Source organism: Argentina silus (assembly GCF_951799395.1).
Source record: "Argentina silus genome assembly, chromosome: 14".
Classification (NCBI taxonomy): Eukaryota; Metazoa; Chordata; class Actinopteri; order Argentiniformes; family Argentinidae; genus Argentina; species Argentina silus.
Genome location: NC_139668.1, coordinates 15,416,293 through 15,433,792, shown reverse-complemented (window position 1 = coordinate 15,433,792; position 17,500 = coordinate 15,416,293). Strand labels below are relative to the sequence as shown.

Sequence of the window (17,500 nt, the reverse complement as noted above, 5' to 3'; positions counted from 1 at the left end):
AACTGTACAGTGCAGACAAACTCTTTTGCATATATGTATGTAAAGTTAGCGGTACATTTACCGACAATATCTCTTTTCTTTTGTTTTTTTTTGTTGTTTTTTTGGTTTTGATTCGATACACATAGCCTACAGTACCACATGCATGTCTCCAATGTCTTTCCCTTTTACCATGCAACAGGTGAGAAACGCAGATGGTTCATGACAGAGAGAGAGAGAGAAAGAGAGAGAGAGAGAGAGAAAGAGAGAGGATTGTAGAGAAACCGTCCCCTGCTGTTGGTGATTTAATCATAGGGAACGGAAGGAAGGAGAGTGAGAGAGAATAGATAAAAAGGGTAGAAGGAAAATAGGATGGAGTTTTTTGTATTTGTATGAGAGACTGTGTGTGTGTGTGTGTGTGTGTGTGTGTGTATGCGTGTGTGTGTGTGTGTGTGTGAGAGAGAGAGAGAGAGAGAGAGAGAAAGAAAGTAAGAGAGTAAGAGAGAGGATTGTACAATTACACAGTAGTCAGTTTTACATGAACAGATCCAGACTGATGTTGGAGCAGCCAGCTTGGAGAGACAGAGGACCCAGCCTATAGGACAGGGTCACACAGCTACACTCCTCAGGGCCGCAGGGAAATCAGAAGCCTATACATATCTGAATACCGTGTGTAAGATATCTGTTGAGTCAATGACACTTATAGATGACGTCGGAGTGTCAGGAGTCGGACTGTAGCCGCCTAGTTGTTGCCCAGCCCTTATCAATGCTTATCAATGACCCATTTCAACAGGAAAAAGGTAACCCAAACCCTAACCCAAACACACATCAAACACCATCAAATCTACATCAGATCCACATCTCTTTGTCAACAATAGCAGCTTTTGTTAAGCTTGGTACAGACAGAACACCAGACAGAAGAACTGTACAGCTAATGTGCTTCAACATTTTCCCCACGCACAGGCCCACGGTGAAGCTACTTTTACGGCGTACCAGTAGGGACTTGTAGGGCGTCTCCATAGAGCCTAACACTTAGGCACTAGAAATAACACACATCTTCGGAGCCAGTTGAGACAGACCTGGAAGATCACAGTAAACACATCATGGAACAACGAGACCCAATTTCACTTTTTGTATCCATTGCTCTGTTGAATGAGAAAGCTACACAACTCCACGTACGATTGGTGCGCTGAGGTCACAGTGAGATAGCGGGGGGAAAAAAGAAAAGAAAAAAAAAGGATACTGTAGTAAATCGAACGTGAGCTTTTGTTGCGACGTAAGACTGCTGTTAGCCCACTGAGCTAAAGCTATTAGCGGTAGCACCGGGAGCTAACAGGGGTCTTCAGGTCTCAGGGAAGGTCACTCATCACGCCAGCGTGGATAACCGAACAAACTCCTAGCTACATGTGCATGAACGTTGCCAATTAAAAGTCTACTAATGTCACTCACTCGCTGTGCTTCTGCTATAAAAGGATTGACACCATTTTGTTCTCTGCTTTGTTTTGACGCTGTAGGAATATAGCTTGTTGCAGGGATAGGCAGCATTTCACTTACATGTAGGCCTTATTGGCTTGGGAAATACTTCCATGTATTTAGCATCTTGTACCAAAGCATTTTTTTTTTTTTTTTTTTTTTTCAAACAATACCATTTTTGATTAGCCATACTCATTAAAAAGGAATATGAATGTATCTTTCAATGATAAAGTATTTTAGACTCAAAATAATACTAACAGTATTTGTATTTGTTTCTAAAAGTGAACCTGTAGAACTATATATGTTAGCCAGCGTTTTCTGTACCTGTAGCCAGGGTGTCTCATACCATTCCTATCCTGTCTCACAGATTGCTTCTGTGGACAAAGATGTCTGAGAGAGTTAGCATGCACTGCAATAGTGCTTTGTACTTATGTCTCCATGCTACCAATGTCTAAAGCATGTCTCTCTACATGTCTGCTTTGTGAATTCTACAAAATCAAGTATCAACCCTTGCATTCATTCACTACATGGATTAACTGACAAACACACAGTGAGGAAGAGTGATGGTGAGAGACAAAATAGAGATATGGAGAGAGAGAGAGCATGAGAGAGAGAGAGAGAGAGAGAGAGAGAGAGCATGAGAGAGAGAGAGAGAGAGAGAGCATGAGAGAGAGAGAGAGAGAGAGAGAGAGAGAGAGAGGGAGAGAGAGAGAGAGAGAGAGAGAGGGAGAGAGAGAGCATGAGAGAGAGAGAGAGAGAGAGAGAGCATGAGAGAGAGAGAGAGAGAGAGCATGAGAGAGAGAGAGAGAGAGGGAGAGAGAGAGCATGAGAGAGAGAGAGAGAGAGAGAGAGAGCATGAGAGAGAGAGAGAGAGAGAGAGAGAGCATGAGAGAGAGAGAGGGAGAGAGAGAGAGAGAGAGAGAGAGAGAGAGAGAGAGAGAGAGAGAGAGAGGGAGGGAGGGAGAGGGACACAGACAAACATTTGACTAATAGAAGATGACTATCTTGTTTTGTGTCTGTACAACAATCTAGCCAGACAATCACTGGTGCATTGTGGGTCTAGAATTATAAACAAACAAACAGATATAAAAACACAGGAGAAATCTCAAGTGATACCCTACTGCCTTCATAGTGCACTACAGTGAATTACTAGAACTACCTGGGAAATAGGGTGTCATATAAGATAGCCTCCGACTGTGCTTAACATGGTTGCTATAGTGCATCACAGAGAGAACAGGGGGTTATGGGTAGCCATCAGCAGGCAAGGCTACTTGGCAAAAAAAAAGAAGAGGGAAAACGCTTCATCAACATCATTCTCACAGATTGTCACAGAAAACGAATCGTGAAGATTTGAAAAAGGCATTCCGTTTCGCGTAGGTAGGGCATTCCACTGTCTGAGTTTCAGTTTGTTTGGCTGACATTTTGTTTGTCAGCCGAATCCTCTTCCTCCTCCTCTTCCTCCACTTCTTCTCCCTCCTCCTCCCCTCATTTCCTCCTCCCCTTCCCCAGTCCTCCAAATGGAGAGGTCCATTTCTGTACCTCGAACCCCACTGCACCGAATCAACCAGAGAGAGAGGCAAGTCTTAGCCCATAACTGACCAATCAGGGCACAAGTTTTAGTGCAGTGGGCGGAGTTTCTGGCCAGTTTTCGTTCAGGGGGAGAGGAGGGGGAAGGGTTATGTCTCCTTGTCAGGCTTATTGATTGGCTTGCCCCCATTCATGACCACGGGTTCACTGGTAGTGCTTTTGCTTGGTGGGACTCCAGTTGCTTTAGGCACCGCCTCCCCCACGTCATGCAACGAAGGCTCCCTGTACATCGCCACTGAAGAGAGGAGAAAAGAGGAGGAAAGAGGAGAAAAGAGGAGGGAAGAGGAGAAAAGAGGAGGAAAGGGGGAGGAGGACAGAGGGATGGGGGAGAGGGAGAAGGAGGGAGAGAGAGTTAGGCTTGCAGGTCAGAGTGTGTTTTTCTTTCTGTAGGCTTGGGTAGCAAGTTTAAGTGTGTGTGTGTGTGTGTGTGTGTGTGTGTGTGTGTGTGTGTGCGCGCACGCATGCGTGCATGTGTGTGTTACCTTCTATAGGTTTGGGTAGGAAGTGTGCAGCGGGCTTGGTCTTTTTGACGCGGTTGCCCTTCATCGCCTGCCCCTCCTTGTTCAGCCCCAGAAACCAGGCTCTCCCAGACTCCTGCTGGCGGTACAGCATCGACGAGTAGATCACGTAGTAGTTCTCAAACACTGACTCCTTAAACTTACACTCCGCCGTGAACAGTTCCTACACACACACACACACACACACACACACACACACACACACACACACACACACACACACACACACACACAAACACACACACAAAGAATCAAGAATCAAACACATACTCCTTAAACGTACACTCCGCCGTGAACAGTTCCTACACACACACACTCACACACACACACACACACACACACACACACACACACACACACACACACACACACAAAGAATCAAGAATCAAACACATACTCCTTACCCAAACTTTGATACTACATCTATCTGTATAAATAACAGATCTTCTTGCTCATTAGTTCTGCTAACATCCTAGTATGGCCAGCTAGTCACAACCGGTCTGAATGTGTATGTTCCGGCAAAAAGACCATCCACAGTGTAGAGAGAATGTTGGGGCTGTGTCATGTCACTGAGATGTAGGCCTGATGTCTGTGTACCAAACTGTATTTGACCCAAACACACAAGGCCACACGGCACTCAGACACACAGGCACATTACAATTCGGATCAGTTACGTTTGTCGGTTTCCATCACCGCCAAAATGACACTCGCTCACCTGCGTGTGCCTTTGTTCCCTGTTACCATGGAAACTATTGCCTAGGGGAGGGAAGGGAGGGGGGGAAGGTGGTTGGGTCGGGTGTGTGTGTGTGTGTGTGTGTGTGGGGGGGGGGGGGGGGGGGGGGGGGGGGGGGGGGGTGTAACCATGGGTGGAGGTGATTGGTTTGGCATAGAATTCTTATCAGACATATTGTACTGTCATTTGAATTAGTCAATTGTTGACGTAACGTCACTATTGGAGACACAAACATCTGGGTGTAGGAAGACAGAGAGGGAGGGAGACACTCAGGGGTCACAAAAAATAAGATTAATGAAATATGATCAAATCGAATCAAATTATTCATATTGCAAGAAACGATTTAACAAGGACAACACCTGCATGTTACTGTAACGTGAAATCTGTCTGCTTCCATGAAGCACCACTAAAGGTTAAAATACTTTTTTTTTAAATAAAATTAATACACAACGTTAGCAACGCCACTGTGTGATACTTCCACTTAGGTGGCGGTTAGGCAGTATTAGGCGTGACCTTCGAGTGGTTAGGGTAAGGGTGAGTTGTCAGGGTAAAATATTAGTATTAGCAACAAGAATTAGCAAACAGAAAGACTAAAATCACTTTTGTCAAAATTGCCATACGGGTTGCAAGTCTTGGTTATACGCTATGCCCTACCCCCTACCCCCCAACCTATGCCCTACCCCCCACCCCCCACCCCCCACCCCCCAACCTACTACCTAGCAAAGCAATCTTCCTTTTGTAGCCCTCTGCCAGTTGCTATTGCCTGATGTGGGCATTCAGTAACTAGCCAGTAACTACTATCACATGCAGGCACACATACAGTATCCTATGTGTCTGGCCCGGATATGAATTCATTGAATTGAGACAGCTTGTTCATTTTTTTACAAGTGCTCCGCAAAAAAAAACACATTTGTAAAGATCCATTCACTGCATATGTAGCTGAGAGTGCACCAAAATGCATGGGTTGTCCATGACCCTGGCTACAGCCCTGCATTCATGTAACGCCAATTGACTGTTCATTTCATTTCACTGTTCTGGTGTGTTGTGGTCTCGAGCAGGTCTGGTATTCCTATTCCAGACGACCTGGGTGAGTCACCCTGCAGTCAAACTGTGTCATTCACTTCTCTCCAACAAGCAAACACGTTCCATATTGAGAACTGGATTCAACCAATGAACACTGTGAGACTGAAAGCAGACACGCGGAGTCTGAGGAGGAAGAAAGGGAGGAAAAAGAGGATGTAGGAGGAGAGGAGAGAGTGGTACAGTAAATCATCCAGGGGGAGACAACAGCGGGGGAGGCCCCAGCTATCTCTCTCTATCTCTTTCTCTCACGCACACACACACACACACACACACATACACATACACACACATACACAAGCACACACAGAGCTGGCGTACCTATGACTCTCTGCCCTAGTGGTGCCTGGGTAATGGGTATTCAATCAATGAGGGCCTCGCTTGGCGAAATATCTGTTTTTTTCTCCATCCATGAGAAACACACACACACACCTACAGTATATACTGTATGCACGTATTCCCTGTATCTGTACCACTGCTCACACCTCTCCTATCCTATCTCCTATCTATATACAGATATACGCCATTTAGCTGACACTTTTATCCAAAGCGACTTACATTGTAGTGAGTGCACACATTTCAGTACAGATGGTCCCAGCAGGAATCAAACCCACAAGCTAAGCGTTGTTAGCACCATGCTCTACCAACTGAGCCACAGAGGACCACGTCTTCCCCAGTCCGTCTCTCTCCTCCAGACTGCTGTGACCTGCGTGTGTTTACTCTATCTGAACAGGTCACTGACTCATAGGTGAGTCACAGGCTGGTACAGGAGACTTGCTTTAACAACAAAACAAACTGGACTTGACTGATGTAGCAGTGCACAATACGATAATAGTAATACTATATACATACTATACATGCATATATATACTATAATACTAGTAATACACGTAAATATATATATATACTGTTGATAGATATGCATGATATTTCTCCTTACCCCTCTCATTCCTTTCTTGGTATGTCATGCCCTTAAACTCAGACCAGCTGCAGTGTTCTTGTTGAGTTTGATGAGGTTGGACAGAGGTTGGTAGAGTTGATCAGTGCTGAAGGGCAGTTCTTGTATTTTTCCTGACCATAAGGCCATCTGTTCCCAGGGGAGGTAGCTAACTCTCTTCTTACTGTGTGTGTGCGCGTGTGCATGTGTGTGTGCCTGTGCATGTGTGTGTGCCTGTGCATGTGTGTGTGCCTGTGTGTGTGCCTGTGTGTGGGTGCGTGCGTGTGTGTGGTGTGTGCGTGCGTGCATGCCTGTGTGTTTGTGTGCGCGTGTGTGTGTGTGTGTGTATGTGTATGTGTGTGTGTGTGTGTGTGTGTGTGTGTGTGTGTGTGTGTGTGTGTGTGTGTGTGTTTGTGTCGTGTCAGTGAGTGGGTGTGTTTGTGCCTCAAACACCAGTCATTAGCACACTTCTAATTACTCTGGGGAATTGTGGGTAAACAAATAAAGCTAAAGCGAGGAAGGAGGGAGGGAGGGAGAGAGAGAGAGAGGGAGAGAGAGAGAGAGAGAGAGAGAGAGAGAGAGAGAGAGAGAGAGAGAGTGGGAGGTGAAGAGAATGACAGAACAACAGAAGAAACAGTCGGTGCGTAGGGAACTTTAAGGAGACCTCCTTCTCAGGTGGGAGCTGTTTGCATTGTTAAGGATTGCTTTGACTGTCATGGTGAAGTATTAGGTCTGCCAGCACAAGCAGAGCCGCAGATTCTTCATAGAGACCAGCAGAAAGCCGTTCTAGCAAAAAGCATTATGATGCTCTTATGAAAGACATCCAGAACATACTTCAATGGCAGCTATATGGTTGCCCCTTGGACAATCTTGTCATTCACTTGGTTCACCTGACCGTTTATTCTACTGATAGAATTGGAACTGGAATCGAAACACTCATCGTGAATGGATGAATGGAATGTTCAAAGGCAGCAGCTTGGCACCCAACACTGTAGACTAAACTGTCTGTACATACTGTATGACACTGACATCATAGTGATGTGTCTGCATTATCCTACCAGCAACTGACACATAAAAGAGATTCAATAAACCAATAAACCTGGAGACTTCTAATAGCCTCCTTGTGGTTCTGTGTACTGCTGTCTTGTTGTGCCTTAGTGAATATGACACAAGCTCTCCCTTTCAACTGCACAAACCTTTCATCAGCTCCTCCTGTCCGATCTCTCCGTCTGTATCCAGACTTCACAAGGCATTATTTTCCTTTCCAACAGACCCTATACACACACACACACACACACACACACACACACACACACACACACACACACTCACCCACTCACACACACACACACACACACACACACACACACACACTCACCCACTCACACACACACACACACACACACACACACACACACACACACCACACACACTCACACACACACACTCACACACACACACACACACACACACACACACACACACACACACACAATCACTGCTTGTTTCCTCTTGCCCAGCATCGTTAGTAATTAACACATACAAGATAATTTCACACCACACCATCTGTTGACTGCAGAAACACATTTCTGTCTTCGTCTCCTCTCTGTGATGAGGCTCCCCCTAGCAGACGTGTGATTGATACCATAGTACTACAGTAGGGTTTACTTTGAGTGAGAGTACTTCCATACGACTCTACGACCAGGATTTGAATTAACACTGTCCACCCAGGGGTCTGGTGGTTCCTCTGACAAGGGTTAGATTGAATGTGAATGTGTATAGTATTACGTCTTGCCTCCAGAGAAGATCTGATATCCAAAATGATTAAACTAAAACACATGAAACATGATAGCAAATAAGAAGGCATCGAACTCTGGAGGGATGATTGAAGAGAACATCTCCAGTGGCTCGCCCATCCAGCCAGAACAAATCAGCACCACCACAAGCCTCAAATTATTATTGAGGGCACTGGTGGGAGTCTGTTTTTTTACCTGTTATTTACTGAAAGTTGTGATGCAATTACTCAGTAATGAGGTAGAATTTAAATTATTACCAGAAGTCATTAATTGTGTTTAACGCTTTGAGACATCAGAAAGAACCACAGCATTCCTCTGTGAATACCAAGGAAATACAGTCAGCTGAAACTGAACTTCAAAAGGTTCTTATTCTCCATTTTTCTGCATTGGGCTGACAGTGGGTTTTTCACACTCCTCGCCAGGGTGTGTGTGTGTGTGTGTGTGTGTGTGTGTGTGTGTGTGTGTGTGTGTGTGCATGTGTGCGTGCGTGCGTGTGTATGGCTGTGGACGGGTCTTCCCCCATCAATAATTCACAAACATCCCTCATCTCTTTGTCTCTGTCTGAACAGAGCCAGTTATTCTCTGCCTGTCATCTCGTCAACATGCAGAAAGGAGAGAGGAGAAAAGAGGGACTTTCTGACTTGTTTTGGTTGCGGAAATAGTTTGGGTTGGACGATAGATAGATAGACAGACAGACAGACAGACAGACAGACAGACAGACAGACAGACAGACAGACAGACAGACAGACAGATAGATAGATAGATAGATAGATAGATAGATAGATTTGTTGGGTAGTTGAAAGACAGTGAGATAGTAGGATGAACCAATGGATAAAGATATAAGATGATCAGAGGGTAGGAGAGCTAGATAGATGAGAGCAGGTTATACAGTAGGATAGATAGATTAGATTAGACAGATAGAACGATCGAAAGACAGATAGATAGATAGATAGATAGATAGATAGATAGATAGATAGATAGATAGATAGATAGATAGATCTGCCTCGAGCCACCATTTGGTCTTGAACAACCGAACTTGCAGTAGTTATGGTGCAGCTCTCTGGTGTGTGATGCAGCTTTGCAGTCTCTTTCGGTAAAAAAATAGGTCAATTGGGTGAGGTAAAACTCCCCTTCAAGGTTTTAAAAGCTCTTCGTGACAGTTTTGGTAATGCTTTACATCGCCCACGCCCAATTACGGAATAAAATCTGCCTTTGCTGAACACTCAGGCAAGATAGAGCACACAGAAGAAGAGACGATTGTCATGGTGGGCAACAGGTCTAGTTCTCTCCAACCAATGGCTGCCCGGCTGACAGCTGTCATCAGTGACATCATCACTGGGACCGGCCCATCTCTGTGCATTCTGATGTACTCACGGATGAGTAGAGGAGTCCTTCCCCGTTCATGGCGATGTACAGACACGTCTTCACTGACTGGATGGCCACCACACGAAGGCCAACTGGGATGAGGTTGAACAGAGCTGGAAAGACATAGAAAAGACAGTAACTGTCTGTAACTGCCTTGGAATTATACTGTGTGCGTGTGTGTGCGTGTGTGTGCGTGTGCGTGCGTGCGTGCGTGCGTGCGTGCGTGCGCGTGTGGACTCACAGGAGTTAGTGCCGTCATCTTTGGTCCCGTCCAGACATCCATCTGGGTTCATCTGCAAGTAGTATCCCTGCCTGCAATACAACCTGGTCACTATACCCTTGAGCTGCGGATCTGAGAGAGAGAGAGAGAGAGAGAGAGAGAGAGAGGGGAGGGAGGAGGGGAGGGGGGAGGGGGGGGGGTTATTGAATTTGATTAGATTCATATGCAACAGGGGGTCAACCCTTCATATGGACCAGGCCTAGTAACAACTAGGCAATTCCTGTTTGTCCCTTCGAAACCTTCATGTTTTGTGTGTGTGTTCCTGTCTTCCTTGCCTCACAGAGTCACACTCAGGCACCCTCACACACCCATCAGAGATAACCTCCTTAGAGATGCAGCCCACACACACACACACCCACACCCACACACACACACACACACACACACACACACACACACACACACACACACACACACACACACACAGGTTGCTGAAGTGAACATAATTGATTTCATAATGAGAGCCTGGAGCTCCTTGGACAGGTCTCAACCATGCACGTTCCCATGGTGACACATCACCATCATCATCATCCTTGATTCTGACTCAGATATTCTGTATTTTCAATGGACGCACACACGCACACACACGTGCACGCACACACACACACACACACACACACACACGTGCACGCACACACACACACACACACACACACACACTCACACTTGTGTTTCTGTGGTAATGAAGGCATCTCCTTCTGCTCTGTTGCACATGGCAGACCACACCCAACGCATACTATCTCTCTCTCTCTCTCTCACACACACACACACACACACACACACACACACACACACACACACACACACACACACACACACCAGCTAGACAACAACCTCTCTGGCAATGTGGGAATCCCCTCTGATGTGTGTGTATGTGTGTGTGTGTGTGTGTGTGTGTGTGTGTGTGTGTGTGTGTGTGTGTGTGTGTGTGAGTGCATGCGTGCGTGCGTGCGTGCACGTGTGTGTGTGTAGGGTCTGTTGGAAAGGAAAATAATGCCTTGGGAAGTCTGAATACAGAGGGAGAGATCGGACAGGAGGAGCTGATGAAAGGTTTGTGCAGTTGAAAGGGAGAGCGTGTGTCATATTCACTGAGGCACAACAAGACAACAGTACACAGAACCAGCAGGAAGCTACTCGAGGTCCCCAGGTTTATTTAATCTATTTCCTTCTGTGTCAGTTGCAGGAAGAATGATGCAGGATGATGCGTTGAAAAGACAATAACATGTCTGTAACTGCCTTGGAATTATTCAGTGTGTGTGCATGTGTGTGCGCGTCCGTGCGTACGCGCGTACCTTCAGTCAGACGGAGAAGGTATGCTCTAATGCATGACAGACTAGAAAAGCAGACAGGACTGACCCAGTTATAGAGAAAGAAAGAGTGAGAAAGAGGTAGGGAGGGAGGGAGAGAGAAATAAGAGAAAGAGATGGAGTGGGGGGGGGGATTTTCCATTCCTCAGGAGCATCCATCGTTCACGCCAGGGAATACATTCACGGGGTAGCCCACAATTTGGAGGATAAATTCCATCTCCCAAGGTAACCTTCTGTTCTGTGAGGATGTTAAATTAAACAACGCATTTAACAGACGATTAGCTTCCACTCGGAGACGAGTGCAGATCTGGAGCTAGCATCCCAGCATCCCTCCCACAGATGGTATGAGGAGGAACCTTCCTACGCACCCCCCGCACGCCTGTCACAACTGAACCTTTACATGAACCCACAATTCACTTTGCCATAAAGAACCACTTTTCCACGGGATAGACCTGGTCAAGAGGGCAAGGTCTGAAAACAGAAACAGCTGTTCAATCTTCCCAAATGTCTTAATTGAGAGATTTGGGAGTTCCCCAATTCCACGCTTGAATGTATTAAGACTCTATACGGGTGGTAGAGTTGTGGTTGTGTTGTCAGAATCCCGTCTGTCTCAACAGTGGCTTGGCTTCCTCTCCGCTCCAGTGTTACTTGGGAGATGTTCCCACTCCCCAAGATTCCCATATCCTGTCTGTTACTAGGGAGATTCCAGGATTCCCTCATTCTATGGGTTGCCATGGAGACAGTGGCGTGATTCTGATGTCCCTGTCTGCTTTTCCAGAGGAAGGGTATTCCCCCGCCTTTGTAGCCGTTATTTCGACAGCTCAGGGAAGATATCAGTCTGATCTAATCTGATCTGACCTACCCAAATCATCTGATCAATAATTCAATCAATCAATCAATACATCTGGGGCGGTTCCCAGACACAGATTAAACATATGTCTAAGCCCGTATGGACGTGTAATATAAATAGAAGCAAATGGTTCCGTCTATGATGTAAACCTAATAAATACATTGAATTGCACCAGAGCAGTCTACAGTATTTGACCTTAAGGTTGCCATGGAGCATTAATAGCTATATGTTTATAGGTATATATCTAATGGGAGTGTGAGCCTAAATCCTCAATAAAAGCACTGGCTCTTGATCATTAAAATCATTCCTAGAACTCATGGAATACTCCGCCCCTGGACTTGATCTGAATCTCTAAACATCCCCCTTGCAGAACGCATCGAGAACCCAGATATGAAAATGTACATGTTCTGAGAAATATGTAACATCTTAAGCCGCAGTCCTGGCCATGCATTAGAGCCACATTATGGAACTTTTGTCACTGAGAGATGTTCCCCTGTCTGCGAAATCAAGTCATTTCTTGTACAATGTCTCTGTCTACTTAGAGGACCCACTTAACTTAAGAGCTCCCCCAGTTCTACCATATATGGTAGCTTTCATCTTTGACAACCGGCTTTTCAAAACAAAAAGCATGGCGGACACCTCTCTCGCTTTCGAGTCGTGTTACCTCTGGTTTCCCCAAAACAACGATGTCAACATCTCAAATCTAAAAGACAAATCTAACATGTCAACACTGTACACACAACTGATGTAATAACACTACTGATGTAATAACACTACTGATGTAATAACAACACTGATGTAATAACACCCAGACGGACATCATACTAGCCTACAAGTGAGCATTGTAGTCTTCTAGTCTTTTTTCTCGTCAAACTCTTCACTATACAAGCCAGGACCACCGGTGCCGTTTCAGGAGGAATCCTCACAAAAAGAACAATTCGATTCATACGATTCTTTTCATTTTATAAAAGCATTATTGAAGACGTTATGAAATTGTCATAACACATGGCCCCTCATCTATTATTGCTTAAATATCCGCAGAATTGTGCAGACGTCAGCTGTTAATGTACACGCTGTCATGCATTAATGCTTATGTAACCCGAGGGTCAAATATTGTCGTTTCTGCTCTCCTGCAAATTCTGAATTAGACTATGGCCCTGTTCCAAGATGGCACTCGGCTCCTACTTGAAGTAATGACCAGGCGCGTACACTGGGGGGGGGCCGTACACTGGGGGGGGCCGTCAGGGGCAATGGCGCCTGGCCCTTTGCCCTGCCACTAGCAAAGTGCCCTCCTAGATGGTGTGGTTTTTGGGTTTTTTTTTTGTTAAAGGCCCATCGCATCGCACCACCCCACCCCCCCCCCCCCCCCCACCCCCTTTGCATCTGTTGTTCCCTTTTGTGGGGAACAGCCACTTCCCTTACATAAGTCTGTGCACAGCCCTGGTAATGACTAATCTGATATGACTTGTGAAAGCCAACAGGTGGATCCCTTGCTTTCATCTATCCAACCTTGTTAGATCAACGAGGTCATCAGCAGAAATGACTAACATCAAAACGAGGGAAAAGCCAAAGGAAGGCAGAACGAGGGCTGGAATGAAAGGACGCAAGCGAGGATGCAAGGAACTGTGATGTGTTTGAACAGGGCCACTGTGAGAGTGAGAGTACGCATGTTTGCCCTTCAGAAAACCTCTGGTGTGACTGCAGGAGATGGCCGTGATTCAGACTCAGCCAGAGCAGAGAGCCTTTGGATATGGCCAGGCTTCAACCAGAAGCTACCACAGCTGGGGACAGACGACGGGGGCGGGGGGCGGGGGGCGGCGATGGGGGGGGGGGGAGGACGAGGCGGGAGGAGACGAAGGAAGGAGATTCGGGAGGTTGCCGAATCCTCCAAATGGCGGAGAGTTGGGAGAGGAGGGAGGAGGGGATGGGAGGGGAGGAAAGGAGGGATGATCGAAACTGGACGGTAAAAGCAGGGGAGGGAGGGAGGGAGGGAGGGGGTGAATTAAATAAAAAGTAGGAGAGGGGGTGGAAGAAAGAAGGGATGGAAGAGGAAGGATATGGAGGAGAAGGCAGAGGAGGGGAGGAGGGAAAGGGGAGTTGAGTCATCGGAGAGTCGCCATCACACTCGGAGAGATAAGAGTAAGGGATATCACACACACACCACACACACACACACACACACACACACACACACACACACACACACACACACACACACACACACACACACACACACACACACACTCAGATAATTCATCAGAGACTTTTCTGATCCTCCAAATGTCACCTCAAAATGATACAAGCCTTTTAGATAAGAGATGTTCTGATCCTGTCTTGAGCTTGGTGGGAGTTTGACAAAAAAAGGCGAGATCAGCCAGCAGTCACACCACCCTGCATCCCTCTGCTGGCTTGTCTGGAAAGCTCAGCAGGGTATGTCTTGGTCAACCCTTGGATGGGGGACCAGAAATAGGCTGCTTGAAGTGGTGTTGGATGACTAAGTGGCACTCCTCCCTCTGGTCTAGGGGACTTCTAGGGGACCCCAGGGCAGTGAATGGGGCACTGCTTCACAGAGTTTGCTATCCTTTGGATGAGACATTAAACTGGGTTCCCGAGTTGTTAAAGATCCCATAGCAATTATTTTTTAGGCGTGTTAATGCTGGTGTTCTGGCTAAATTCCCAATCTGACCCTTGTACTATCATGACTACCTAATCATCCCCTGCTTTCAATTGGCTCATACCTCTCCTCTCCCCTGCAGGTTGTTGCTGCAAATGAGAATATGTTCTCAGTCAACTTGCCTGGTAAAACAAAGAAAGAAAAAAAAAACGCGGAAGAGATGAAGATAGAGAGACAGTGGAATGATGGAGTGCAAGGGGCCTTCAGGAGCCAAAGAAAACCTTGACTCTCACACAGAAATGAATCAGCTGAATCGGTGGACAGAGGAGATGTCTGTCAGATGACCTCTCCTCCCTGATATTCCTCTCTCCTCATCCTCTCCCTCTAACCCAAGGCAGACATGGATAGCCCCCTTTTACGTATACTTTCAGCATTGTGTCAGTTAGCCTACGTATTGTTCTACCCCATCTCCACCAGGCCACAGGTTTTACTTGATGTCACTGACTTTGACAAAATGGCTGTCACTAGTCAGAGGTTTACAGGTTTACAGTCACTCAAAACCCAGCCATGTCAGTTATCCCTGTCATACTTCGCCTATAAATGTCAATCTTATGTACAGGTGTCTGCTATGATACATGTGAAACCATACAACTGATACAAATGGTGCTGTTTCACAGACGTTTTCACTAGGATTTGAACATAAGTTATGCATAGCCTGCACAACAAGACAAACAAGTATGAATATCAGTCAAATTTAATAGCAACCTGTTTTAAGACTTCATCTGACTACGTGTTCTACCTGCAATTCAAACTGCTAACATTAATCGCTCGCTCAGACGACTAGACATCGCCGCTTCATAGCGAGTAAATTAACATTAACCAGCAACTAATCTCACGTTACGCGGCCTCTCTTTACGTGGCTGACTCTCGTTAAAGCTACGTTTAAATAATGTATGTATAGCTCAACTATTGAACCGCTGTAACTACCGTAAACCTAGTGACAACGCTATACCGTGTGTGTACCCGTGCCGTGCGCCTCCCGCGCTTTTCCCTCTGCCCACACCTTGTCTCCGAAGTCTTCTTTTCTTGAGCCCGAAGATCCTCACTTTGGAGAAGATGTCGACCAAATTTCCGTTACAAAGACCTTTATTCTTGTTGGGGCTTTTTCTCCGTCTGTGAGGCGTAGGCCGGTGGATATGCTGTTCCCGTGCCTGTCTCTTCTGTCGGATCAAACCGCTGGCGATAGCTGCCATGTCTCAACCAAAAACAACTAGGGGGAAAAAGGAAACAACGGAGCCCGTTCCCCGTTTTCCCTTCGGGCACGGAGCGCAGACGACACAAAACAACCTTTGTGTTTAGTCTGCGACTACAGACCCATAGTTGTGTCTCATAAAATGTCTCTGTTTAGCCTATCCGTCAGCAACACATATCGACCTTAATAAAGTCTTAACAGGCTACCATATTTCGGCGAGGAAACGGTGTGTCGCGTTGTCATTTCAACATTGCCATTCAACACCTGATAACTTGTCACGTTTTACCCTTGTTGTTAAATAATCCCAAATACGATTGTGTGCGTCCTCTGAGAACCGAACGTTATCCAAAGAAACACTTCCGATGATAGTTCATGTCTGGACATGATTTATCAGTTGAATGTCTAGGACGTTTGAAGTCATATTCTGTAAAAACAAAAAGAGTCCAAAATGATCGAACGGTCTCGTTCTGCACTGCTAAATATACCCGTTTAGAATTGTTAAACCTTTCTCTCGTTGTCCGTCTTCTCTCCGTTACAAGAGCCTATCGAAACACTTTGGACATGCGAGTTCAAGCCATGCGCTTGGAGTAGGCTATGCCAGACACACACACGCTCAAAAAACAAACAGACCTATTTTAACGTAATTATGTCTTGTGAAGGACGCACGCACGGACGCTCCCCGGGTGGGGCTCGCTCCATAAAAGAAAGAGGAAGGTGCGTGATGGTTGGCTCGCGCGCACAGATTCACCAAGTCCGACACTCTCCCCTAAAAAAGGCGAATCACGGAGCGGCACGGAGTGGCTTTGCGATCAAGGTAAATAAATTCAATTGCATACAATTCACCCAAATAACTTCTTCAGATTTCATATGATGATGACGCAACGAAATGTTCATTCACGCTCCAAAAACTTCAGCCACCTCGTCTGGACTCTTTCTCCGATGGCTGACAATTTCCCGCTGCGCCAGAAAAGGGGGGTGACAGGACTTTGTCGCTTTAGGTTGTGTGAATAAACGTCTCCCAAATGTCGTTTCTCAGCTCGTCAATCAGAGAGAACGAGAACAGGCAGGCCCTTTTGATTAAAAGGTTGGGCGTCAGAATGAGGCAGTCTCGCCCTTATCGTTAAGTCCTTATAAAGGACAAATAAATGGCCATAGTTGGCCTGAACGCCCCCGTTTGTGACCAAAGGACTAGACCCCGACCGAAACAACAGATACTTGGCTTCCTATAGGCTAAACACACAGCATACAGCATACACAGGCACACCCCGATATCGGTTACCTGTTACGCAAGCTGACAATTCAAACAAGGGGGACATACAGGTAACTGGATAAACACACTGCGAATGTTTACGACCTATCACCACATCTAGACAATGGGTGCATATGTTATTGATCGATTAGTGTCATTGATTGGTAACAACCGTCCCTAGGTCTGTATCAGTGTCTTAGAAATAATATAACCAGCAGTGCCCGTGAAAGCCCTGGCATATCCGTAGGCCTAGGCCTTCTTGTCAAAGGCTATTGCCCATGCCTGCATGCATGGGACAAACGACGGGTGTTGTTCAAAGTGGGAGGGATAGCCTATCATTGCAACACACATGGGGCCTAGATTCGGGGTAAATTATTTGTTCAGTGTGTTTTTATTGTGAACAATATCTATTCATTTTTAGATATACAGTTATTATTATCCCCACGCAGACTACCGAAGAGCGCGTGCAATAGAGCCGGGCGC

At 46.2% G+C, this 17,500-nt stretch overlaps 1 protein-coding gene across 1 annotated transcript in view; it reads right to left on the bottom strand.

Annotated features, from left to right (window-relative positions):
• LOC310815397 (uncharacterized protein) overlaps window positions 1-17,500 on the bottom strand; it is a 116,270-nt gene that overhangs the window by 80,266 nt on the left and 18,504 nt on the right. The window contains exons 2-5 of the mRNA XM_083685144.1: window positions 9,707-9,817; window positions 9,475-9,578; window positions 3,519-3,717; window positions 3,137-3,271 (exon numbers count right to left, since the gene is read on the bottom strand). Of these exons, the coding sequence (XP_083541270.1) occupies window positions 3,137-3,271; window positions 3,519-3,717; window positions 9,475-9,578; window positions 9,707-9,817 (549 nt within the window). The remainder of the gene's footprint in view (window positions 1-3,136; window positions 3,272-3,518; window positions 3,718-9,474; window positions 9,579-9,706; window positions 9,818-17,500) is intronic.